Source organism: Scyliorhinus torazame, chromosome 16 (assembly GCF_047496885.1).
Source record: "Scyliorhinus torazame isolate Kashiwa2021f chromosome 16, sScyTor2.1, whole genome shotgun sequence".
Lineage (NCBI taxonomy): Eukaryota > Metazoa > Chordata > Chondrichthyes > Carcharhiniformes > Scyliorhinidae > Scyliorhinus > Scyliorhinus torazame.
The window spans coordinates 40,155,618-40,181,437 of NC_092722.1; the positions used below are offsets into that span (position 1 = coordinate 40,155,618).

At 47.2% G+C, this 25,820-nt stretch overlaps 1 protein-coding gene across 4 annotated transcripts in view; it reads left to right on the forward strand.

Annotated features, from left to right (window-relative positions):
• Positions 1-8,808: 8,808 nt before the first annotated feature.
• Positions 8,809-25,820, forward strand: part of LOC140392764 (uncharacterized) — a 28,894-nt gene continuing 11,882 nt past the window's right edge. For 2 of the 4 annotated variants that reach the window (XM_072478376.1, XM_072478380.1), the window contains exons 1-4: positions 8,809-8,947; positions 10,962-11,110; positions 22,051-22,201; positions 24,093-24,146. In XM_072478376.1, the coding sequence (XP_072334477.1) occupies positions 10,985-11,110; positions 22,051-22,201; positions 24,093-24,146 (331 nt within the window). In that variant the 5' untranslated portion in view covers positions 8,809-8,947; positions 10,962-10,984. The remainder of the gene's footprint in view (positions 8,948-10,961; positions 11,111-22,050; positions 22,202-24,092; positions 24,147-25,820) is intronic. The other 2 variants (XM_072478377.1, XM_072478378.1) reach the window with 2 other exon arrangements.

A 25,820-nucleotide genomic window follows, 5' to 3' on the forward strand; every position in this document is an offset into this window, starting at 1 on the left:
TGGACTCGAAGACTAGGGGGGTTGCGATCCTGATCAACAAGTGAGTGGTATTTGAGGCGGGAAGAATAGTTTTGAATGTGGGAGATCGGTACATTATGGTCAGTGGGAAATTGGAGGGGGTGCAGGTGGTACTATTAAATGTGTATGCGCCAAATTGGGACGATGTGGAGTTTATAAAGAGGATGCTGGGGAAGATATCGGACCTGGATTCACATAAGCTGGTCATGGGAGGGGACGTCAACACAGTTATTGGCCCTGGTCATGGAGATTTGGGCAGCCGAGGGTGAAGGAGTTCTCCGTCTACTCACACGTGCATAAAGTGTACTCACGGATTGATTTCTTTATTCTGAGCAGGGCCTTACTGGCAGGGTTGGTGGACACTGGGTACTCGGCGATCACAATCTCAGACCATGCTCCGCACTGGGTTGACCTGCAGGTTAGTAAAGACAGTAACCAGCGCCTGCACTGGAGGTTAGATGTGGGACTTTTGGCTGACGAAGAGGTGTGCGGGCGGTTGAGTAAATGTATTCAGAACTACCTGGAGGTCAACGACACGGGGAAATTTCGGCAGAGGTGGTCTGGGAAGCACTGAAGGCGGTGGTTAGAGGGGAGCTGATCTCGATATGGGCCCACAGGGAGAAGGTAGACAGGGCAGAGATGGACCGACTGGTAAAGGAGATATTACAGGTCGACAGGAGGTAGGCGGAGACCCCAGAGGCAGGGCTTTTAAGGGAACGGCGGAGGCTACAGGCAGAGTTCGGCTTGTTAACCACAGGAAGGACGGTGGAGCAGCTGAGAAAGGCGAGGGGGGGGCGATCTATGAGCATGGAGAGAAGGCCAGCAGAATGCTTGCACAGCAGCTTAGAAAGAGGGAGGCAGCCAGGGAGATAGGGAAAGTAAAGGATGGAGATGTAAACCTGGTTGGAGACTCAGCAGGGGTGAATAAGGCATTTAAGGAGTTTTATAGTAGGTTGTATGGGTCAGGCTCCCCACCTGGGCCGGAGGGGATGAGGCACTTCCTAGGGATGTTGAATTTCCCAAAGGTGGACGGGGAGCTGGTAGAAGGGCTGGGGGCCCCGATCGGGTTGGAAGAGATAGTGGAGGGTCTGAAGGCCATGCAGTCGGGTAAAGCCCCGGGGCCGGACAGGTACCCAGTGGAGTTTTATAAAATGTTCTCTGGGATATTGGGGCCGGTGTTGATGAGGATGTTCAATGAGGCAAGGGAGAGAGGGGTACTTCCCCCGATGATGTCACAGGCCACGTTTTTGCTGATCCTGAAGCGGGACAAGACTCGGAGCTGTGTGGGTCCTACAGGCCGATATCCCTGTTGAATGTGGATGCAAACTGCTGGCCAAAATTTTGTTCTCCAGGATTGAGGATTGTGTTCCAGACGTTATTGGGGCGGACCGGACGGCGTTTGATGAGGGTAGGCAGTTAGTGGCCAATATAAGAAGGCTATTAAACGTGATCATGATGCCCCCGGAAGGTAGGGAGGTGGAGGTGGAGGTTGTGGTCGCAATGGACGCAGAAAAGGCTTTTGATCGGGTAGAATGGGAATATCTGTGGGAGGTACTGGGACAGTTCGGATTTGGGCGGGGCTTTATTGACTGGGTCAGGTTGCTGTATCAGGCTCCTGTTGCGAGCGTATGGATGAATAGGACAACATCGGACTATTTTAGGCTGCATCGGGGGACGAGACAGGGATGCCCCCTCTCCCCACTGTTGTTCGCGTTAGCCATAGAGCCGTTGGCAATCGCTCTAAGAGCCTCAAGGGGCTGGAAGGGACTGCTCTGGGGTGAAGTGGAACACAGAGTCTCACTTTACGCAGACGACCTGCTCCTGTACGTATCAGACTCAGCCGAGGGGATGGAAGAAATCATGAGGATTCTGTGGGAATTTGGCTGGTTTCCGTGGTACGAACTAAATATGGGGGAAGTGAGATGTTTGCGGTCCAGGCGAGGGGACAGGAGGGGCGATTGGGGGAACTGCCGTTTAGATTAGTAGGGGGAAGCTTTCGGTATCTAGGCATTCAAGTGGTGCGGGAACGGGACCAGCTGCATAAATTAAATCTGGCCCGACTAGTAGACCAAATGAAGGACGATTTTCGGAGGTGGGAGCGCTTCCGTTGTCACTGGCTGGGAGGGTGCAGACGGTGAAGATGACGGTCCTCCCGAGATTCCTGTTCGTGTTTCAATGTCTCCACATCTTTATTCCGCGGTCCTTTTTTAAACGGGTCAACAAAGTGATCTCTGGCTTTGTTTGGGTGGGCAAAACCCCGCGAGTAAGGAAGGTAATGCTTGAGTGGAGTCGGGGAGAGGGTGGCTGGCCCTGCCAAACTTCAGTAACTACTATTGGGTGGCGAATATAGCCATGATCAGGAAGTGGGTGGTGGGGGGAGTGTCGGTATGGGAGTGTATGGAGGCGGCTTCATGTAATAGCACCAGCTTGGGGGCATTGATAATGGTGCCTCTGCCGTTCCCGCCAGCACGGTACTCCACCAGCCCCGTGTGGTGGCGGCCCTGAGTGTCTGGGAGCAATGGAGGAGACATGTGGGAGCAGATGGAGCATCGGTCCGGTCCCCAATCTGTAATAATCACCGGTTTGCCCCGGGAAGTATGGATGGGGGTTCCGGATATGGCGGAGAGCAGGGACTGAGCGGATGGGGGATATGTTTATAGAGAGGCGCTTTCCTAGATTGAGGGAGCTGGAGGAGAAATTTGGATTGGCGAGGGGAAACAAATTCAGGTAGCTGCAGGTGCGGGACTTCCTACGTAGGCAAGTCTCAACCTTCCAGCTCCTACCGCTAAGGGGGATTCGGGACAGGGAAGTTTCCTTGGGTGGGTAGGAGTGGGGAGTGTCTCTGACATCTACAAGGAACTTATGGGGTCAGAGGATATGGAGACTGAGGAGCTGAAGCGCAAGTGGGAAGAGGAGTTGGGAGGAGAGATAGTGGATGGTCTCTGGGCGGACGCGCTGAGTAGAGTCAACACGTCCACAACATGTGCCAGGCTCAGCCTGATACAATTTAAGGTTGTTCATCGGGCTCACATGACAGTGGCTTGGATGAGCAGGTTCTTTGGGGTAGAAGATAGGTGTGCAAAGTGCACGGGAGGATCAGCGAACCATGTCCACATGTTCTGGACATGTCCAAAGCTTAGGGGATTCTGGCAGGGCTTTACAGATGTCATGTCCACGGTGTTAAAAACAAGGGTGGCACCGAGTCCAGAGGTGGCGATTTTGGGGGTGTCGGAAGATCCGGGTATCCAGGAGGAGAAAGAGGCAGACATTCAGGCCTTTGCTTCCCTGGTAGCCTGGAGACGGATATCATTAGCTTGGAGGGACTCACAGCCATCGAAGTCGGAGACCTGGCTATCGGACATGGCTAGCTTTCTCTGCTGGAGAAAATCAAGTTCGCCATGAGAGGGTCAATGTTAGGGTTCGCCCGGAGGTGGCAACCGTTCGTCGACTTCTTTGCGGAAAATTAATCGTCAGCAGAAGGGGGGGGAGGGGTTAGTTTAGCTCAGAGTAGGGGGTTAATAAAGGTGGGACCTGTAAGGGAAGAAGCAGGCTTTTGCACTATGTTTATAGATTCATGTACATTGTTTATTTTATTGTTGTTGTAAGACCAAAAATACCTCAATAAAATGTGTATTAAAAAAAAAAGATTCAAATCCTTGGGTTCCATGCAGATTCGTAAGTCTCCATTACGCTTCTTTACACAGACGATGGAATTAACCCAGTCTGTAGGCACTTCAATACGCTTAATGATGTCCAAAGCTGTCATCCTCTCTAGCTCTGCCTTTAGTTTATCTCTTAATCGTCTCGGTGCATGAATCAAAGGCAGAAATCAAGATTAATTGAATCTTGTAAGTGTATGGTAACGTACCAAAACCTTGGAAAATTTAGTATGGAGTCTGCGGAGGGATCAGGCCCTGTTGCAACACTGTCTGCATTATAGACCCGTCTGACTAGCTGCAGTTCCTCACATGCTTCTACTCCAATCAGATTTGCGGTCTACCGCCACCAGAGAAAATTCCAACTTGTGAATTCTGTTTTTTACATCAACATCAAACTCACGTGCCCCTAACAATGAGATTTCATTACCATTGTAATTTGCATTTTACATCAGACAGGTTGATGAGGTTGGCCCTCGCACCAGTGTCGAGCTTGACTGTTATCACTGTGCCATTTGTCTTCAATGGCACTGTCCATTTATCCTCATGATTATCTGCCTTTAATTCACTTTTGCTGCAGATTGGTACAAACACAATGTTGTTTGGTATGACTTGAGTCTCCTTAACTTCGCTGTAGGTTCATAGAATTCATAGACAGCGCAGAAGGAGGCCATATGGCCCAACAAGTCTGCACCGTCCCTTGTAAAGAACACCCTACCCAAGCCCACACTTCCACCCTATCCCATAACCCAGTAACCCCACCTAACCTTTTTGCACACTAAGGATAGTTTATCATGGCCAATCCACCTAACCAGCACATCTTTGGACTGTGGGAGGAAACCAGAGCACCCGGAGGAAACCCACGCACACACGGGGAGGATGTGCAAACTCCGCACAGACAGTGACCCAAGCCGGGAATCGAACCTGAGACCCTGGAGCTGTGAAGCAACTGTGCTAACCACTGTGCTACCATGCTGCCCATTATGTCTACACAAAATGTGTCCTCGAGGCACACTTGATCAATTGTGCCAATTCTCTTTGTTTGTTCAGGCCTTCTCCTGGAATTAATGTGTGTTGCAAAATGATTTCTGCCATACAGTTGGGCAGGGCATTGCAGTGGTAAATGCCATTTGCTACATCGCGGATACAAAATGGAGGATCGGGTCGGTCACTCAAAATGGCCGTCCGCGCTGGGACCATGTTTTTTATTCGGCTGAGCCACCATACTAATGGCGTCTGCCGCCTATTTTGCCTTTGCACCGAAATGCCGGAGAGTCAATGTGCTGATGTGTTTTGCTGCAAGCTCACTAGCGTGGCATATTTGGATAGCATCCTCCAGTTGCAGGTCTGTTTCCCGCAGAAGGTGCTCGCGCACCTTATCGTTGGAGATCCCGAAAATTATCTAATCGCGTATTATTGACGACTGGAGTGTGCCAAAGTTGCACAACTGCGCCTTCAATCGCAAATTGGCGAGGAAGTTATCAAATGCCTCTCCTGCATTCTGGGTGCGCTTATGAAATACATAGCTTTCAAAGGTTTCATTTTTTTAAAGAGAGCAATGCCGATCGAATTGTTTGAGAACTTTGTTGAAGCCCTTGCTGTCTGCCTCATTTTCAAAGACAAAAGTCTTGAAAATGTCAATTGCTTGGGGACCTGCTACATACAGTGAGCAGCAACGCAAAAAGCCTCTCATCGGGCTGTGCCTGCAGACTAAGGGCTGCAACATAAAGTTTAAACTGCTGCTTAAACATCCTCCAATTCCTGTCTACATTACCAGTAATCCAAAGCTGTTGAGGTGCCTCGATACCTCCCATCCCAGGCTTCGAAGTTTTACTGTGCGTTGAGCACCAGTTATCAGTAGCTTGCAAGGTTAGTAGCAAAAACGTGTTTTCTTTCTTTTCTTTCAAAGTTATCTTTAGTGTGTTGCTCTTATTAGCCTTAGTTTTATTAGCTCTGATTATGTCACCTTTGCTCACGAGTCGCCAGGTATCTTTCTGATACCGCCACGTGGTTCAAGCTCGAGTTATGATTAATAAGACAGCACACCGCTTAAAAAGATTTAAATCAACGGTCATTTATTATGTACAGCAATAAATACTTACACAATAATCCTACTTTCTATATCACTACCTACCACTACTGGCCAATACTTAACTTTTGGGGATGGCCCACCAGGTCAGGGAAACGAATGGCTTATCGAATTGGGTCTGGCCTGCGGGATTCAAAAGGCTGATACGGGTCGATGGCTAGGAGTCTCTATCGGGTAGCGATCGCTGGAGTCAAACTTACGGTTTCTGGTTGATGTTCTTGCGAAGGTTGCGAGCAGGAGAAGAAGGGAGAGAGAGCGAGATCTGAACTTGGCCCCTCAATTTATAGGGCCCAGGGGCTTCCCGCCTCTCGGGGCGGCCCTTGACCCTGAGTCCCAAGTGATTGGACTTGTTCCCAATCACTGGGTTCCATACGCTCCAATAATGGGGCGATTCCTCGATCGGGGGGTGGTCGTTCACCTGTCTTTGTTTCGGCCACTGCTGGCGCCGATAGGTCTGGCCCGGCATTCAATTGCTAATATGTTGCAATTGTTCCCGGGGATAGCCGATTAAACTGCAGATGTCTGGGTTGATGTGCTGCTAATGGTCGCAGGTATCGATCTGGGCCGACTTCCCCAGAGCCGAATACGCTATTCTATCTGCAGCTGTCCGTTTGTGCCCTGTTGGCTGCTTTTCCCATCAGCCTTTTTGGTTAGCCATTTTATATCGGGTTTTGGCCAAATAAATCGGGAACCAGCCATTTTAGGTGGCTACAAGTGGTTCGGATTTTTTTGCAGAATCTTCGTGTTCCTAGTAAGTCATCAAACCTGGTATCATGTCATGTTCTGTAGACTGGCCGATGTGAATGATGAACTACAGAACATCTCGTTTAAATAATTTATTATGAAGCAACTGCGTGACAAAGATAACTAGGATAAATAAAATAATAACTACTAATACTAATTAACTATTATAGAGCTACTGCAAAATACGCCTGTCCTCCAACACGATTTACTCCCAACTCCCCAGACACATGATCACGTGGTGGGTTTACACTACCGCTTAGTGGTCGGAGGTCATATATAACATTATATACAGAATTGCTTTATGCATATCATCACAGATGTCATCTAGATTACCATTTAGCCCACTCAGAATTTGATCCATGGATCTCTTGAAAAAGAGCAGGAGCAGATGTTATCCCAAATGGAAGTCTCCTGCAACGGAACAGACCTTAGTGCGTCACGATAGTGAGTAGAGGCTGTAATTTAGAAGCCACATTTGTTTATAAATACAGAAATTCCAGCAAACAAGTCTTCAATCAGCGGCAGTGGTACGTTTGTGGAATGAGCTGCCAGAGCAAGTGGGTGAGGCAGGGACATTGACAACATTTAAAAGGCATTTGAACAGATACACGGATAGGAAAGGTTTAGAGGGATATGGGCCAAATACAGGAAAATGGGATTAGCTTAGATGGGCCTTTTGGTTGGCATGAACCAGTTTGAAGGGTCCGACTCTGTGCCGTAGGTTCTATGATTCTTCCTGACTACGGCAGTGGAACCAAAACATTCCTGCAATTAAAAGTGGTCCAGGTGAGAAATGCCCTTCCAGAATCTTCATCAGTTCATTGTAGAAGTTGCCACCGTTGTCCGCCCTTTTGAATACCAACTCTCAGGGTCGATATTTCTTTCCACCTTCCCCCCCCCTTTTTATTTCTTTTTAATGTATGAAACGAGAGGTCTTCAAAACCATTGTGCTAAATAAGAATTTTTTCTCTTGCAAGTTTGTCTTCTTCGATTACAGAATCGGAAAGACTTTTGAATCTCTGTTCCCGCAGCCTGTTCCACTTTGCTGCGTGCGCGGTCACTGGAGCCCAGAGCTGGCACCTCCCGTGGAGAGCAAGTTTTTGAAACCTTTGTTCTGACTTACTCATGGTTGTGCTTCTTTTTTTTCCAAAACCTTCCTGCATCAGCGGCTTTTCCTTCGATTGACATTTGAGTCCGGTCCCGTGAGTCTTCTCCCTCGCTCTTGTCACTGTTTCACTTTCCTTGTCAACAGTTTTAGTGCCTCACCAGTTCTTTCTTGCCTCGACCCTCATCGCCAGTTTTCTCTTTTGTTATGTTCTCAAAGCGCCTCAAAGAGAAAATGTACGGAGGTGCCATACACATAGGTTTCTTGCAAAAGACTATGAAGGTTTATTCAGGAGATGTTGCTCACACAATACAAGATGGAGAACTAAATCCCATGCAAACACACTGCTGACATCACTACAGACCATGTGTTATTCAAACAGCAAGAATCATAGAATATCTACAGTGCAGAATGAGGCCATTTGGCCCATCGAGAGTGCACTGGTCCTCTGAAAGAGCACCCTACGTAGGCCCACTTCCCCACCCTATCCCTGCAACTCCATAATCCCACCGACATTTTGGACACTAAGGGGCAATTTAGCGCGGCCAATCCACCTAATCTGCACATCTTTGGACTGTGGGAGGAAACTGGAGCACTCGGAAGAAACCCACGCAGTCAGAGGGATAATGTGCAAACTCCTTACAGTCACCGAAGGCCAGAGTTGCACCTGGGCCCCTGGCGCTGTGAGGCAGCAGTGAGGCAGCGACCCTCAATCCTTGGGGTTGTTTGACCTCTTCAAGGATGCTTTAAAGACCTCCTGGTGACCAAGCTCCGAGTAGAACAATTGCTTTAGGATTCTGGTGTCAGGCATACAATCAACATATCCCGCCCAGTGGGATTAGTGCCTGGATCTGGGCATGTTGGCTTGGCAGAAGACACTGCTGTTGGACTGTCTTTCTTTCGACCAGATTTTGACCGGCAATTTGGGCAGCCTCCACCATAATCGCCTCATTCTAATTTATGATAACAACAGGCAGGGTAAAGCAGTTTGGTTTACTCCTTCCCTTTACACCTAGTGAATTGAGCATATGAGTGCAGTGAAGTGGAATTAACCTGTTACTGATGAAAGAGTGTTCAAACCCCTGCCGGTTTCATTGGGAACTACACCAACAACACGGCAAAAGAGACAATTTTGCGATTCTGCCAAATTTTGACTCTTTGAGATTTTGCTTCATGAATGACGTTCGCAGGAAGTTGGACGATGCAGGAAGTTGGACGAAAACAATTTCTCTCCCCTTTAACGTGAAAACAGCTAATTATCCAGACAGTATCTCCTGCTCGCTACATACTGACCACCAGAACTTATAATAAACCAAAGTCTGACTGCACTTGGAGGTAAGGAGGAAGTGTCAGCTGGTTCAGATTTTGGGACATGTGGAATTCCCCGCATTTGGGGGTATTTCTCGCGTGATTCGTGGCCGGGATGGGAATGCTGAGTGAAGTGCGGGACGTGAAACGATGCAATGTCCCAGTGCAGGGACTGGAAGGGCTTGCAAACGACATGGTGGGGGGGGGGGGGGGGGGGAGCAGGATTTAGGATAAGGAGGTGGCACCAGAGATTGGAGTTTGCAGGGAGTGGAGATTCGGCGGCCGGTGCACATTGAGCTGGAGAGGGGAAGCCAGGAAAAGAAGGGCACAGGGGAGAGACGGAGTATTGAAGGGATGGAGGTGGTGATGTTTTGAAAGTTGAAGGAAGCGATCTTGACGACGCTCTCTGTTATATAAAAGAAGCAGCAGAATTGGGATTATTTGATGGGGGAAGGGGTTGTAATCATTATGATATTGCCAGATGACATGTAACTATATTACATTTGGTCAACTTATGGAAAGGTCTGCACTCAAATGCAGAATGGGTGCGGCTTGGTGAATGAAAAGCACCAGTGAGCGCCCTGTCTCCTCCCCCAGCACACATGGGAAGCTGTACAACTTAAAACAATTAGTTGAAATATGAGTTTCTTCCAGGAAAGGGAATGACGGGGATGTATTTATTGATATTGATATTAAGATTGAGTGGCAAGTCTTCCATGAAGATTGTAATCTATTTATCAACACAGCCTTTTGATTATTGGATTATTCTCATTCTTGTGTCACTGACCTCAGGCGGGATTTTCCCTTTCTGAGACGCCAATTCAGAATTCGTGGACTTTCACAAGAGAAAAACCGGCGCCACACTTGGACTAATTCCGCTACCGTAGAGGGGCTAGCACCGGTGCCACGTGGAACACAATCGATTCCACCGAAAAGGGATGCGGGATTCGCCGGGTCCGTGATTGACACTCGGGAGGCTGACAAGCTGCATATACACATTATACTCCCCACACACACTCATCCCAGCCAACAAGATGGCACTGGTTGTGCTGGAGTGCGCCCATACAGCTGATGGGTTGGCTGGGGCCAGAGGGCACCTAGGGGGAGATGCCCTGGGGGGGGACCTATAAGATACGTGGCCCTAATTTCACAGTGGGTTGGTGGCAGCCTGCACAGCTGCATGGCTGCCTTGCCGGCTGCGGCAATGGTGTTCTGTGCCCGTCCATCCCGACCCCACAGCGCACGTCCTGGCCACCCCCCACTACTCCCCCCGGCCAGCGGCACAACTGTCAGCAGACTATGGCGATGTTGGACACCTTTCCTACCTCCTCTCGCTCCCTCAGCAGCTTTCATGCCGGTTTCACAATTTCTTTTGAAAGCACAAGTGAACCCGCGCCGTTGGGAACTCGGTCCATCAGAGGCGGAGAATCACGAAGACCCCGGAGAATACCGGGTCGGGCCACAATGAAATGCAAATGGTGTCTACTGTATGTGTGTTCCAGTACACACGGACGCTGCTGTTGAGGTGCTGGAACATTGTGAGTTGGTGTCAAACTGGTTCCTGCTGCGTTTTTGCCGTCGGAACCGATTCTCTGCCCAATCGCCTTTCCCGATTTCAGCATCGGCCAACGCAGAATCCCGCCCCTTAACCTTGTCAGACTGAAGAATTCAGATAGCAGGAGGTGCAAGGTTCTAGTACCTAACACACACACAAGGAACCTCCAGGCAATAAAGTTACACTCCTGTTAATAGGGGATACAGAGCCCTCTTGTGGAAGTGTCAATGAGCCTGAGAGAATGACATCACAACAATATTTTCTCCTCCCTTGAGGAGTAACTTTGAGTTTTAGATAATTGTGTAAAACAGACAAAATCCCCTTTTCCGCCTGTCAAACATCTTTCCTGGTTTTTATTTTAATTGTATCTGAATTGCCACCCTCGTCTCCGGTTTATTGGAATATCAGAAAATCCAGCAGTTCCCGATATAGCTTGTATGTTTCCAAGACTTTGCTTATACATGTATATATATATTTCTTTTGCAGTATTTCTTTAAGGAACCTTCGATATGGAGGATCTTCAAAAGGACCGGCTGCATTTCACCAACAAAAGTGGGATGTCTGATAATGATCTGCAAGCTGTGGTGAATAATCTCCTTCAAGCGAAAATGATAAACAAAATTGAATTTGAGATGGTGAATATTCCTCTCTCATAAGAACATAAGAATTAGGATTAGGCAGTTCAGCCCTTGAGCTCGCTTCGCCATTCAGTCCGATCATGGCTGATCTCACCTCGGCCTCAAATCCACTTTCCTGCTCGTTCTCTCTCTGCTACGTTACAGTGGTAACAATAACTGGTATTTATGTAGCGCCCTCATCTGAGTTGAAAGGTTCCAAGGCTCTTCACCGGAGCAATTGTGAAACAAAATTAGATACCAGCCCACATGAGGTATCAACATAATCGAACAAAAGCTTGGCCAAAGAGGTAGGTGTTAAGGAGCGTCTTTAAAGAGGAGAACTGAGGGTGGCACGTAGCCCAGTGGTTAGCACTGCTGCCTACGGCGCTGAGGACCCGGGTTCGAATCCCGGCCCTGGGTCACTGTCCGTGTGGAGTTTGCACATGTGCCTCGTGTCTGCTTGGGTTTCACCCCCACCACCCAAAGATGTGCAGGGCAGGTAGATTGGCCGCGCTAAATTATCCATTAATTGGGAAAAAATAATAATTGGGTACTCTTTAAAAAAAAAACATTTCAAAAGAAAAGAACAGGAGAACTAAATTTAGGGAGGGAATTCCTGAGCTTCAGGCCCAACCATTCAAATATATATTGGGATCTGTTTAAACATTTGTCTCTGTTTCCCGTTAATTTAACTGATAGCCCCAGTGTCATAAGAACATAAGAACTAGGAGCAGGAGTAGGCCATCTGGCCCCTCGAGCCTGCTCCGCCATTCAATGAGATCATGGCTGATCTTTTGTGGACTTAGCTCCACTTTCTGGCACAAATACCATAACCCTTAATCCCTTTATTCTCCAAAAAACTATCTATCTTTATCTTGAAAACATTTAATGAAGGAGCCTCAACCTCTTCACTAGGCAGGGAATTCCATAGATACACAACCCTTTGGGTGAAGAGGTTCCTCCTAAGCTCAGTCCTAAATCTACTTCCCCGTATTTTGAGGCTATGCCCCCTAGCTCTGCGTTCACCTGCCAGTGGAAAACCTGCCCGCATCTGTTCCCTTCATAATTTTATTTGTTTTTATAAGATCGCCCCGCACCCTTCTAAATTCCAACGAGTACAGTCCCAGTCTGCTCAACCTCTCCTCGTAATCCAACCCCTTCAGCTCTGGGATTAACCTGGTGAATCTCCTCTGCACACCCTCCAGTGCCAGTACGTCCTTTCTCGGGTAAGGAGACCAAAACTAAACACAATACTCCAGGTGTGGCCTCACTAACACCTTATACAGTTGCAGTATAGCCTCCCTAGTCTTAAACTCCATCCCTCTAGTGTCATGAGAATGTCGCTTTAAGAAATGTTTGGTTGCTCATGTTACTGCAGTGATGTCAGAGTGTGGGTGGAGGGGAGCTCTGGTTCTGCTTTTTAGTTTCACTTTGAGAAAAAGCTTGTGTGTGTCTGGGGTTTCCAGTGAGTTGCAGCTGAAAGTTAAACAAAGAGCTGTCCTGTTGAGCCCTGCCATCCAAAGACTATCTTTGGATCATTTGGTGAATTCAGAATTCTAAATGTTCTCAATAGTGAATGTGAACCTAATGTGCTCCGGTTTAAAGGTTTGTTATGTCTTTTGGATGTTAAAAGGACAGCTTAAAGAATTACTTAGTGTTGTATTCTTTGGGGGTTATCTTTGAATTAATGGTTGCTAAGATATTCACGGTTGTTTTAAAAAGGTTAACTTGAGTTCATAGAAATAACATAGTTTTGTTTTTAAAAATACTTTTCCATTTCTGCTGTACCATCCCCGTAGAGTGAGGCGTGTGCTCCCCATACCACAATCTATGAAACGTTGTGGGTCAGGTGAACTCCATGATACACTTTGGGATTCTCTAAACCCTGACCCATAACAATTGGGGGCTCGAGGGGGATAAAAGTCTATCTACTGGATTGGCTTAGTGAACCTAAAGACAGTGAGGGGGTGAGTATATTGTGGTTGCTTTTCAGGTGTGGCATTTTAGTTTAAGTAGGGAGTGTGGTGTGGACAATGGCTCTTTCAGAGGCTCAGAAGTTTTTGGGGGTGGAGATGGTCACACGCAGTACCTTACGGACAGAGACTAAAATCAGACGGTTAGATTTGGCAAAAACATTGCAGTTAACATTACCTGACAAAATGCGAAAAGATGATGTAATTATGGCGGTGGCTAAGCATTTAAAGTTGCCTGAGATATAGTCTGACTCATGAGAAATGGCAAAGATCCAGTTGAGGATTAAGCAATTTGAACATGAAAAAGAATTAAAGCAGCTTGAATATGCAATGAGAGAAAAAGAGAGAGGGAGATACAGATTGGGAAAAAGAAAAGGAAAGAGATGAAAGAAACAAAGAAATAGCCCCAACAGAACAAAAAGAAAGAGATAGCGAGGAAAGGGAAAAAGAGAGTTTGAACTTCAGAAAATGGCTATGAAACATAACAGTCAGTCATGTGAGAGTACCTTTAAGAAATGGGTGTTTGAGAAATGTACCTTTAAGAAATGGGTATTATCAGTGATGTCAGAGTGTGGGTGGAGCTGGGCTGTCTGTCAGCTTTTTACTTTCGTTTTTGAGCTGGCTGCAGGATATGTTTTAGTTTTGTTTTCAGTGTTGGAGCTGAAGCCAGACCAAGCAGGTGTACTGCTGTTCTCTCTGCCATCAAAAGACTATCTCTTGATCATTTGGTGAATTCAGAATTATAAATGTTTTCAGTAGTGACTTTAACCTGATGTGCTTCTGTTAAAGGTTTTGTTTTTAAGTCGTATGGATGTTAAAAGGAAAGCTTAGAGGTTTACTTAGTGTTGTATTCTTTGGAGGTTGTATTTGAATTAATGGTTGCTAAGATGTTCACTGTATGTTTTAAAAAGGTTAACGTGAGTTCATAGAATAAACATTGTTTTGCCTTAAAAAATACTTTTCCATTTCTGCTGTACCACACCTGTAGAGTGGGCCGTGTGCTCCCCACACCACAATCTAGTAAAAATTGTGGGTCAGGTGAACCCCATGATACACTTTGGGGTTCTCTAAACCCTGGCCCATAACACCCAATCACTTCTTTTTTTTAAAGATAATATTGGGTTTGCGTTTACAAATTGGTGAGTTTACCTGTTGCATTTCGAGAGGAATAGGCCAGATAGTCAAAAAACAAAGAGCTATTAGACAATCCTATAAATAAATAATCTTGCACAAAGAAGAATGAATGGTAAAATCACCAGGCAAAATGAAATGTTCTGTGAGAATGCTAGATAATGTGAGGTGGAAGTGCTCTCTCTGAAACATAGAAAGTTGTGGCTCATTTACCATAACAGGTTAAAGAGTGATCTCTGTTGGAGAGGACGGGGTAGATGAGAGAGGCTTTTCCGATTATGGGAATGGTAGGAGGGGGAGAACTCAAGTTCCAATTTGATGGGGATGGGAGAAATGTGAAAGAGGAGAGGACAGTTGAAGAAAAATGAGAGATTGATGTTTTGGGGAGAGCAGCCATTTAAAAACAAAATGATATCTGACATGCATTCCTCAGACTAGAAAAAAACCTAAGAACCACCTTGATGGAGGAGAGAGAGGCAGAGACTCTGATCATCCCATTCCAAACCCCTCTACCTCTCTTCTTTGCGCTATTTGCTCCTTTAAACTGCGTACTAACGCCTACCTCTTTGACCAAGTGTTTGCTCATCTCTCCCAATGCTTCCCGTTGTTACTTAGTGTCAAACTTGGTTCAATTATATTCTTGTGAAGCGCTTTGCAAATGTTGAATGAAAAGATAGATAACAAGAGTACAAAATTGTCAAACCTCAAGTAATATTTTCTCTACAGCATACAGGATCAAATTACAATATGTACTTGTGAAAAAGTGGTTTCTGAGACCAGAGGTGAGATTCCCCCAAAACATTTCTAAGTTAATTTGTGGCAGGTTTTTCAGGGAGTTTCCCGCTGGCTCTGCTGGCGGGTTCCCCACCGCTATTCAATGACACTTAGTCACTTTTTTGGGCCATGGGGAGTTTCTCACCGGTTTAGCCCACACTTCGAATGGGTGAACTCCGAAATCAGGCGGCCATTTTGAAAGTGTGTCCCGATCTCTAAGTGTGCAACCCCCCCCCACCGATGGACAATGTTACCCCCACACACATACACATTACCCCACACCCCGCAAGTGAGGGCATCCCGTTATGGGGTCCTTGGGGGTTCCCCCCTTTTCAGGTCTCCCCAAGCCGCTTTACAGCAACCCCTCCCAGGACCCTCACCCATCACCCCTCCAACCTCCCAGAGGCCCCCATTTACCTGCCCTGCACTCCCCAACCCTACAAACACCCTCTCTATCCTCATTTCATGGGCATCACACCCCCTTACTCCCAACCCTAGGCAGTGCTGCCCTGGCACTCGGGCACCCTTGCACTGCCACCCTGGCACCCAGGAAGCGCTCCTTCTGGCTTGGCAGTGCCAGGGTGGCAGTGCCAAGGTTCCCGTGTTCCAGTGGGAGGGTCAGGGAGCCACTCTGTACTTGCGCTGACCACTCAGGTGTCTCCGGTGGCCTGGGAGACCCCCTCCAGGTGCTGTTCCACCTGGTCCACGTTTGTGCGGACCAGCACAGGTTGGGACCCTGCTGCAGCCTTCCCGAGGAGACCGGAGAATCAAGGGAGGCAGTGGATCCTGGGCAGGTAGGTAGGTCGTAAGTAGGTTTACGACCTACTTCCGGGAGCGGAGTTTGGTAACGCCCATTTGGGGTGGAGGTCGGACTCCGATGCCTCGCGGGACTTTGGTGAAGCCCTCAAGGCGGGAGGCAGGCGGGAGTATCGCTGCAGTCCTGTCCCGATATTCTCCGGTTTGAGCACAATGCGGCCTGAGAATTGCACCCTAGGTTTTTCATCATAGAATAGGGGGTCACCTTATACACGAGTAATATTTCAAAGGAATTAAAATCTATCCTCCCATCGTCTTCTTACCTGTTTACGCTGATCACGGGTTTACTGGCTCAAAGGCTGTTCCTGTCAACCCTGCCCCCGATTTCTTTTCAATTAAGGGGCAATTTAAGCGTGGCCAATCCACCTGCCCTGCACATCTTTTTGCGTTGTGGGAGTGAGACCCATGCAGACAAGGGCAGAATGTGCAAACTCCACACGGACAGTGATCCGGGACTGGGATTGAACCTGGGACCTCGGCGCTGTGAGGCAGCAGCACTAACCATTGCGTCACCGTAATGCCCTCTGCCCCCAATGTAACACAGAAGAAGCCAAAATGTATTTTTATTTGTACAATAATAACCTCTTACAGAGACAGGATATTAATTTATGTACACAGCAGCAGAGTAAACATCAAATGTGTATAAAAATCACCCTTCTGCTCATCTTCGGGACCAAATAACTCTTTCCATTCTGCACCTTGTCTCTCAATATCCTGTGGATCATTGACATCACCTTCAGCAGCAATCATATCATCATTCGCCATTTCATTCCAAAATAATCATCTTCTGTCCCATCAAGTGCATTGAATATTCCATATTTCTTGGACGATTGTGCGACAATCTCCATTGTGACTTCATCCCAGGCCCTAACACCCATTCAGAGGGTTGCTAACATCAGGGTCTACAGGCTGCCTATCTTGGTGAATATCTTCTCTCCCCCCAATCATCCAGTCATTCCACTTCTTTCTTACGCTATACTCAAAGGGCTTGGTTAGAGAGACCTCCAGTGGTTGAACATGGTTGATTAGAGCAGGGTTTTTCAAAGTGTGGGTCACGACATGCGGATGTGTGCTGTTATGACGGTCAATTCCAGCCCCACTGACCCCGGGGTCACAACATAAGTGAATTAACCAATCATTTGTATTTTGCAAAGATCTTTAACCCTTGACTGCTCCAATGAGTTACATACATCAGATATACAAATAAAACATTAACAAATTATTTATTAATAAAAAGGAGAAAAGATGAGCATATAAGGAAATAACAGGATAAACGTCTACCAGACACCTAATCCCAAGATCTCGTCCCACCCTCTGCCCAGACACACACAGGACAAACACCAGGTAAAGGTTGGTGGGGAACAAAATAAAACGGAATAAAGGTGGTAGGTCTGAGATGGGCCTTCACTCTGTGGTTGCAGTTTCTGCGAAATATGTTTACTTCAAGTTGTCTTTTGACCACCAGATGGTGCTTCACCTAAGAATTCCAGGTCAGTGCAATTTTGCCCTTTTGCCACCAGATGGAGCGAGACACAGGCTGCTCAGGTCAGTGCACTCCTGCCTTTCTACTACCAAATGGAGCTTTAGCCTCCCTGTGAGAACAGTACAGCTCTGATCCTGGATATTAGTAGTTTTTAGTTGCCTGGGTTCTTTACAAAGCTCTGGCGGCTTTATCACAAATTTTTAAAAAAAAAATTTCCAAAAAATATACTTTATTCATAAAATCTATCATAAACATTACAGAACATTTCGAATTGTCTTGACTGTACATTTCCATCAGAGTTACACATTCCCTTGACTTTCTTCCATTTAATTTTGATAACCTTACACACATATCGCTCTTTACGTTACAATTCCTTCTTAAACATTTACATTGTCATGTTTCTTTTATACATTGGAGTGTTAATGACCCAGACCGAGGGGGGTTTACACTGTTACCCGCCCCTCGGTGTACATTTGCTGGAAAGACCTTACACAGTGGCCTTTCCCCCATTCCACCTTGGCGGCAGCTGCCCCAAGCTTGAGTGCGTCCCTCAGCACGTAGTCCTGGACCTTGGAATGTGCCAGTCTGCAACACTCGGTCGAGGACAGCTCTTTGCACTGGAAGATCAGCAAGTTTCTGGCAGACCAAAGAGCGTCTTTCACCGAGTTGATGACCTTCCAGCAGCAGTTGATGTTTGTCTCGGTGTGTGTCCCTGGAAACAGTCTGTAGAGCACAGAGTCCTGTGTCACAGAGCTGCTCGGGATGAACCTTGACAAATACCACTGCATCTCTCTCCAGACCTTCTTTGCAAAGGCACATTCCACAAGGAGGTGGGTGACCGTCTCATTTCCCCCACAGCCACTCCGAGGGCAGCGTGCGACGGCCCTGAGCCTTCGGGTGTACATGAAGAATCTGACAGGGAGGGCCCTTCTCACCACCAGCCAAGCTAGGTCTTGGTGCTTGTTTGTAAGTTCTGGCGATGAGACGTTCTGCCAGATGACACTGACAGTCTGCTCAGGGAACCGTCCAACATCCTTCACATTCTCCTTTTCCCTGAGGGCCTCGAGGACATTACATGCTGACCACTGCTTCATTGCCTTGTGGTCAAAGGTGTTTTTCTTCAAAAGGTTTTCCACGAGGGACAGGTGGTACGGCACGGTCCAACTACTTGGAGCGTTCCGCGGCAATCAGGCCAGGCCCATCCTTCGTATCACCGGGGACAGGTAGAACCTCAGTATGTAGTGACACTTGGTGTTTGCATACCGGGGGTCCACGCACAGCTTGATGCAGCTGGACACAAAGGTGGCCATCAGGATGAGGGAGACGTTGGTTACATTCCTCCCTTCTCCAGAGGTTTGTACATAGTGTCCCTTCGGACACGGTCCATCTTGGATCTCCAGATAAATTTGAAGATGGCCCGGGTGACTGCTGTGACGTAGGGTCGGGTTATGGGCCAGACCTGCGCCACGTACAGTAACACCGAGAGTACCTCACACCTGATGACCAGGGTTTTGCCCGCAATGGAGAGGGAGCGTTGCTCCCACCAGCCCAGTTTCTGTCTTACCTTGGCTATGCGCTCCTCCCAGTTTTTGGTGCACGCCCCAGCCGCTCCGAACCATATCCCCAGCACCTTCAGGTAATCTGACCAGACAGTGAAGGGGACAAAGGACCGGTCGGCCCAGTTCCCAAAGAACATGGCCTCGCTTTTGCCGCGGTTTAACTTGGCTCCCGAGGCCAGTTCAAACTGGTCGCAGGCATTCAAGAGCCTGCGTACAGACGCAGGATCCGAGCAGAAGACGGCGATGTCATCCATGTACAGGGAGGCCTTGACTTGCATGCCTCCACACAAATGCATCCACCTTGAGCTTCAATTCTTCAGCTCTTCCCAGCCCCTGACACACGCAGTTCGAAGGTTACTGACCTTCAGGGAAACTTGTACTTTCACACTCGGCATGTCTTTCCCAGATCTGCTGGTGTCTTGCTCCTTTAACACTGGAAAGTCTTCACAGATTTGGCTACAATGCTTCTTGAAATTGTCCAGCAGAGAGAGAGAGAGAAGGAGAAGGACAGAGGGAGACGGCAGGGTCTTTGTTCACTGGCTGCTTAACAGAACTGCACAAAAGATGGCACTCTCCAGAAGACCATGAAAGTAACTGTCTGGCTTCACCAACCACAGGCCGCAATAGGAGAAGATTGAAAGTCTTCTGTGCACTGATAGGCTGCATGCCAAGTCTGTCAAACGACATCACAGATTTTGCCACAGAACCTGAAGGGGACGGTTCGGACTAGCACATCTGAAAGTTTTTTTCCCCAATGTCCAAAGACTCCAATTTAAACAGAAATGTTACTCGTATCAAAACAGGCAGCAGGACGGGGATTAAAAAGGAACACAGGACAGACAGACAATATCCTAACAGTGTCGGGTGGGTCACAGGGCGATTGGTCATTGCTTTCCCACGGTGGTCTTGATCGCGGGAGAAGCGCCGAACGGCCTCTACCGGCATTTTAAAATGAGGCTGTGTACAGTCTTCCGGCCATACATGGCAGCAGTGAGCAGGTCATGCTTGGTGGCAAATCGTGGAGGAGAATTTATTCCATTTTCTAACTGCTAGCAAGAAAGGCAAGAGGGCTGAGAAGATCAATCATTTTCTTACAAGAAAGAGACGGCTGTAGACACAAATAGATGAGAATGCCTACTGACGAGGATCTCACATCTGAATCTGCTAGAGAGAACTGCACAGGAGAGTCCCCAGCAGGGCAAGCAGTATTAGCGTTAGCTCTGTACAGAGTTTCAGGGCCTCTTGTTAACAGCCTACAAAGAAAAAACTTACCTTGGGAACAAAGCAGTATAAAAATGATTTCTTGAGGTATGGTTTTGTCAATTGTGCTAATGCAAATAAGGATGCAAAGTCCCATGTGTCATGATATGCAGGCACACACACACACACATAATGATATACAGACAAGCAGCTAATGGACACAGAGAACAGGACATGACCAATAAGCAGGCAGGACACTCAGGGGTGGGATCTGACTATAAAAGACACAAGGCACTCACACTCCACCTCTTTCCACTGATGAACATCCAGAGAGTCAGTCAAGGGTGTTGTTACAATCTCGGACCTCCACCACGTGGCTTAGAGCTAGTCTGCTTCAGTCAGACAGAGTAACCACACTTAAGTTAGCAGAGAGTCGAACTTACAGAGAACTGTGCTAACTGTGCTATTAGTTCAATAAACCTGATTGAACTAACTTCAATGTCTGGAGTATCTTTCTGGTCTAAGCTGCATCCAGTTGCAGCCAGTGTTAGACCAGTGTACCTAACACAACACCATGTGTGTTATATGCGGGGAAGTACTGGAAAATGAGAGCAGAAGTTTCAGATTTTGAAAGAGAAGTGATGGGTGAAAAATTCCTTTCTGAAGTTGACACCCCAGAGTTGGTTATTAACTTACAGATGACTCCAAATGAAAAGACTGCATTGCTGTACCTGACCTGTGACAGCACATAAAGACACACCAAAAGTCCATGAGGCTGTCAGCATTCTGGAGTAGCATCTCCCAGGAGTATCCAGTGTTGAACAAAACAAGCATTTTCATTTTGTTGCTATTACCCTCCACGACCTACATGTATGAGGTCAGACTTTCAGTTTCCATAAAGGAACTGGCCGGACTCTGCACCTGATATGTGCATTGCCCTCTCCCCCTGTGAACCTGATTGGAGTGAGATTGTGAGGACCAAGCAGGCTCCCCTTTCACATTAAAGGTAAGCAAATGTGGCGTGGGTCATGAAGGTCAGCCGGGATGGGTCCCGAACGTCGGCTGGTATAGATCCCAAAAGTTGGCTGGTTGGCAAAAGTGGGTCCTGGGGACACTCGTTGAAAAACACTGGGTTAGACCACCGGGAGTCAGTGCAAAATCCTGTTTTGTAATTTAACTTCCCCAACAACATCATAGACAAGGTGAGATCTGAACGTGTCCCAGATGGGAAGACTTCTTCCTTTTACGTTCTCCTCTTGGTTGGAACGTCCTAACTTTCCTCAGCCGTACTGAGCTGCCTTCTTCCAGCTATCCTTTCCCATCCTTTTGAGAATTGCTGTTTGGGATAGTTTTTCTTGTAAAGATCACTATTGACTTAAACCTTGTCCAGTTTGGCAGGAACAACAATGGCCTATATGCATCTATTCCTTTCACGGCCAGTTGTCTTCATGTACACTGTCTTCTCTCCAACTTTGCTCACTGTTTGACTGACTGGCCTGTCAAAATTCATGGGAGTCTCAACCATGTTTCCTCAGGGGAGGCAGTGGCCCTAATTGGACTAATCCAGAGACCCACAGTCATTCTCTGGGGGCCCGGGTTTGAATCCCAGCATGGCAGGTGGTGAAGTTCGAATTCAATAAAAGAAAGATCTGGGATTAAAAGTCTAAAAATGACCGTGAAACCATTGCCTATTGTGAAAACCCATGGGGTTCTCTAATGTTCCTTCGGGATGGAAATCTGTTGGCCGTACCTGGTCTGGCCTACGTGTGACTCCAGATTGACAGCACTGTGGGTTGACTCTTGAATGCCCTCGGGCATTCCAACCAACCGCCTTTGAATTTGCACCGAGGCGAATTTGGCTTCGGGGAGAGCAGGTGTAAGTGAAAAGAGTTTGAAATTTTGGGCGAAAGGTTGAGGGTTGACTTATACATGAGATTGACTCTTATTTAAATATATATGGTAGCTCTTATTTAGACAATAATGACTTTCGGTTGCTGGCTGGTTTACTTTTTTCTTTTACAGTACAGAAACCAGCGGAAGTTACTAATTTCCCGAGTTGGAACGTTCTTGGACAATATTGAAAAGAAAGGGACAATCGTTGTGGAATATTTTTATCGAACTTTTGAAGGGATAAACAAGCATGCCCATGATCAGCTTCCATCCAAACAAAAAGGTAAGCAAACTGAAGGGGTTACAGTATAAGTGTGGGGCTATCCGAATGGACAACTGGCTCCGTGTACTATGTGTGATTCCAAGGATTATGAGATAATGGCTTCAATGACAGTCAACACTCAAGTTAATTGAATGAGAATGAGCATTGATTAAGTATTTTCTTGGTTAGTCAGAATGCCATATGTGTCGAAGGGGTTCAAAGGATATGGGAGGGAAGGCGGGTCAGGCTATTTAGTTGGATGATCAGCCACGATCATAATGAATGGCGGAGCAGGCTCGAAGGGCCGAATGGCCACCTCCTGCACCTGCTTTCCATGTTTCTATGTGTCCCAGCTTTATCCATTCCCAATTTACCTGATAAAATGGAGACAACCTCATTCATTTTCGTTCGTCCAATTTCCTCTGTTCATACAAGGTGGACTATGATTGCATAGGTGAATTCAGACAGCGCGTGGTGCTCTTTGTTGGTTATTAACTTACAGATGACTCCAAAGATGCTCTTTGGAGCTGGAGTCCCCAGAGTTGGGAACGCGAGCTGATTTTGTTCCCCTGCAGTTGCATCTATTCTTTCCTAATATCAGATGCGGTTACAATGGCACATAGCAGAGGCTCAGTTTGGGATCTTCCTGTTCGCTAATGCTGAGATCGGAGACTATTGCAAACGCAGCAGATGGTTGGCTAGTGAGGGGAGTTGGTGACACAGTGGGGTTGTCATTGGGCTAGTAATAGACAGACCCAGAGTAATGCTGTGGCAATGCCAGGTGACGGAATTAAATTCAATAAAAATCTGAAAGTAAAAGTCGAAGGATGACTTTGCCGATTTGTCATAAAACCCTAGTTCAATATTTCCTTTAGAGAAGGAAATCTGCTGTCCTTACCCAGTCTGGCCTACATTCCAGGCCCACAGCAATGTGGTTGACTCTTAACTGCCCCTCTGAAATGGCCCAGCGAAACGTTCAGTTCAAGGGCAATTAGGGATGGACAACCAATACTGCCCCAGCCAGTGAGGCCCACGTCACATGAATGATGGGTTAAATGTCTCTGATTCCCAACAACTTCAAATCTCAGCTGGTGTAGGAGTTTCAGCATACCATCTCTCTCTCTCAGTCTGAAATATTAACCGCGTTTCTGAGTCAGCAAGTTGTGGTTTCAGTTCCTGCTCCAGGGAATAAGTGTACATATTTGGGCTGCTCTTCATTGCGGTACTGAGGTAGTGCTGTGTTGTTGGCGGTGCTGTCTTGAAGATGAAAGTTTTAATCAAGGACGCATTCAAGGAAGAGATAGAGAGTTCCTCTGGTTCCCAGGCCTCAACCAATGCCGTTGCAACAGATTGTCAGGTCATTTATCTCATTGCTGTTTGTGTGACCTTGCTGTGTGCATTTTGGCTGCTGTATTTGAATAACTACCATGATTACACTTCAAAAGTATGGTAGCACAGTGGTTAGCACTGCTGCCTCACAGCGCTAGGGTCCCAGGTTCGATTCCCAGCTTGGGTCACTGTCTGTGCGGACTCTGCACGTTCCCCCTGTGTCTGCGTGGGTTTCCTCCGGGTGCTCCGGTTTCCTCCCACAAGTCCTGAAAGACTTGCTGGTTAGGTGGATTGGACATTCTGAATTCTCCATCTGTGTACCTGAACAGGTGCCGGAGTGTGGCGACTAGGGGATTTTCACAGTAAAGTCATTGCAGTGTTAATGCAAGCCTACTTGTGACCTAATAAAGATTATTATTAAGTATTCCATTGGTTGTGAAGCAGGTTGGGATAAGCCGTTGAAGCGAAGGGCATGACAAGGTTGCACGTTTCTTTTCTCTACATTAATTATGTACTTTATGAATATTTAATTACAATGGATATTTTTTCAGTCCTTAATCCCTGTTTCTGGTGGTATTTTTAGGGCATGTGGTTGATGGACCACCTGCAGCTCCAGTCCCGTTCTCAATACCTGAAGGTAAACCTGCAAGACATGAAACTATTTTTGGGGAAAAATGGTGATATTATTTTACAGGATGCTAGGCCAGAATTTATTTCTTATCTCTATTCGTCCTTGAGAAGCTGCCTTCATGAACTGGTGGAGTTCATGTGACAGTTATGACCCCTGGGCTAGTGCCCGGTCAATTCCAGCCATGTTTGTCAAAATTGCAACGCAATCAAAATTAACAAATAATTCTTAGAAAAACACCCAAAATCTTTGGCCCTTAGCTGCCCAATACCTACAGTCACCAGGTTTGTAAATTTAAACACAATTAATGTTTTTTTTTAAAATATATATTTTATTGAAATTTTTCAAACAGAAATGTTCCGTTTTTACAACTTAATAAAGGAATATACATTAAACGTTATTTAAATAATATATTAAACTAACAACAAATGAAAAAAGAGATAAAAAGCAAATATCAACAACTGGCAAAAAACAAAAACACGGAATAATACTCTCTCTCCCCCCCCCCTACTTAGGGCATCTGCCCACAGCCCCTCCTCAAACTCTTCCCCCAGCTCCTCTTCCCATTTTCCCTTCAGCTCCTCTACCATCGCCTCCCCCTCGTCTCTCATCTCCCTGTATATTTCGGACACTTTCACTTCTCCAACCCATGCCCCCGAAATCACTCTATCCTGGATCCCTTGCATCGGGAGCTGCGGAAATTCCCTCACCTGTTGCCTCGTAAATGCCCTCACTTGCATGTATCGGAAAGCATTCCCTGGTGGCAACTTATATTTTTCTTCCAATGCTCCCAGACTCGCAAACGTCCCGTCCACAAACAGGTCCTTCAGCCTCCTAATTCCTGCTCGCTGCCAACATTGAAATCCCCCATCTATCCTCCCCGGGACGAACCTGTGGTTATTCCTTATCGGGGACCACACCGAGGCACCCGTCACTCCCCTGTGTCGTCTCCACTGCCCCCAGATCTTCAAGGTCGCCACCACCACTGGGTTCGGGGAGAATGGTAGCGGCGCCGTCGCCAGCGCTTTTAGACTCGTTCCCTTACAGGACGCCATCTCCAGCTTTTTCCACGCCGCACCTCCTTCTTCCCTCATCCACTTACAGACCATCGACACATTAGCGGCCCAATAGTAGTCACTCAGACTCGGCAGTGCCAATCCCCCTCTGTTCCTACTGCGCTGCAGGAACCCCCTCTTTACCCTCGGGGTCTTTCCCGCCCACACAAAGCCCATGATACTCCTGTCTATTTTTTTGAAAAAGGCCTTTGTAATCAGGATGGGGAGGCACTGAAACACGAAAAGAAACCTCGGGAGGACCACCATTTTAACGCCTGTACTCTGCCCGCCAATGACAGGGGCGCAATATCCCACCTCTTAAAGTCCTCCTCCATCTGCTCTACCAGTCGCGTCAGGTTAAGTTTATGTAGGGTTCCCCAGTTCCTGGCCACCTGAATGCCCAGGTATCAAAAGTTCCTTGCCACTCTCCTCAGCGGCAGAGCATCTATCCCCCTGCCCTGTTACCCCAGGTGCATCACAAAAAGCTCACTCTTTCCCATATTTAATTTGTATCCCGAAAACTCTCCAAACTCCCTGAGTATCTGCATTACCTCTGGCATCCCCTCTACCGGGTCCGCCACATATAGCAGTAAATCATCTGCATATAGTGACACTCGATGTTCCTCTC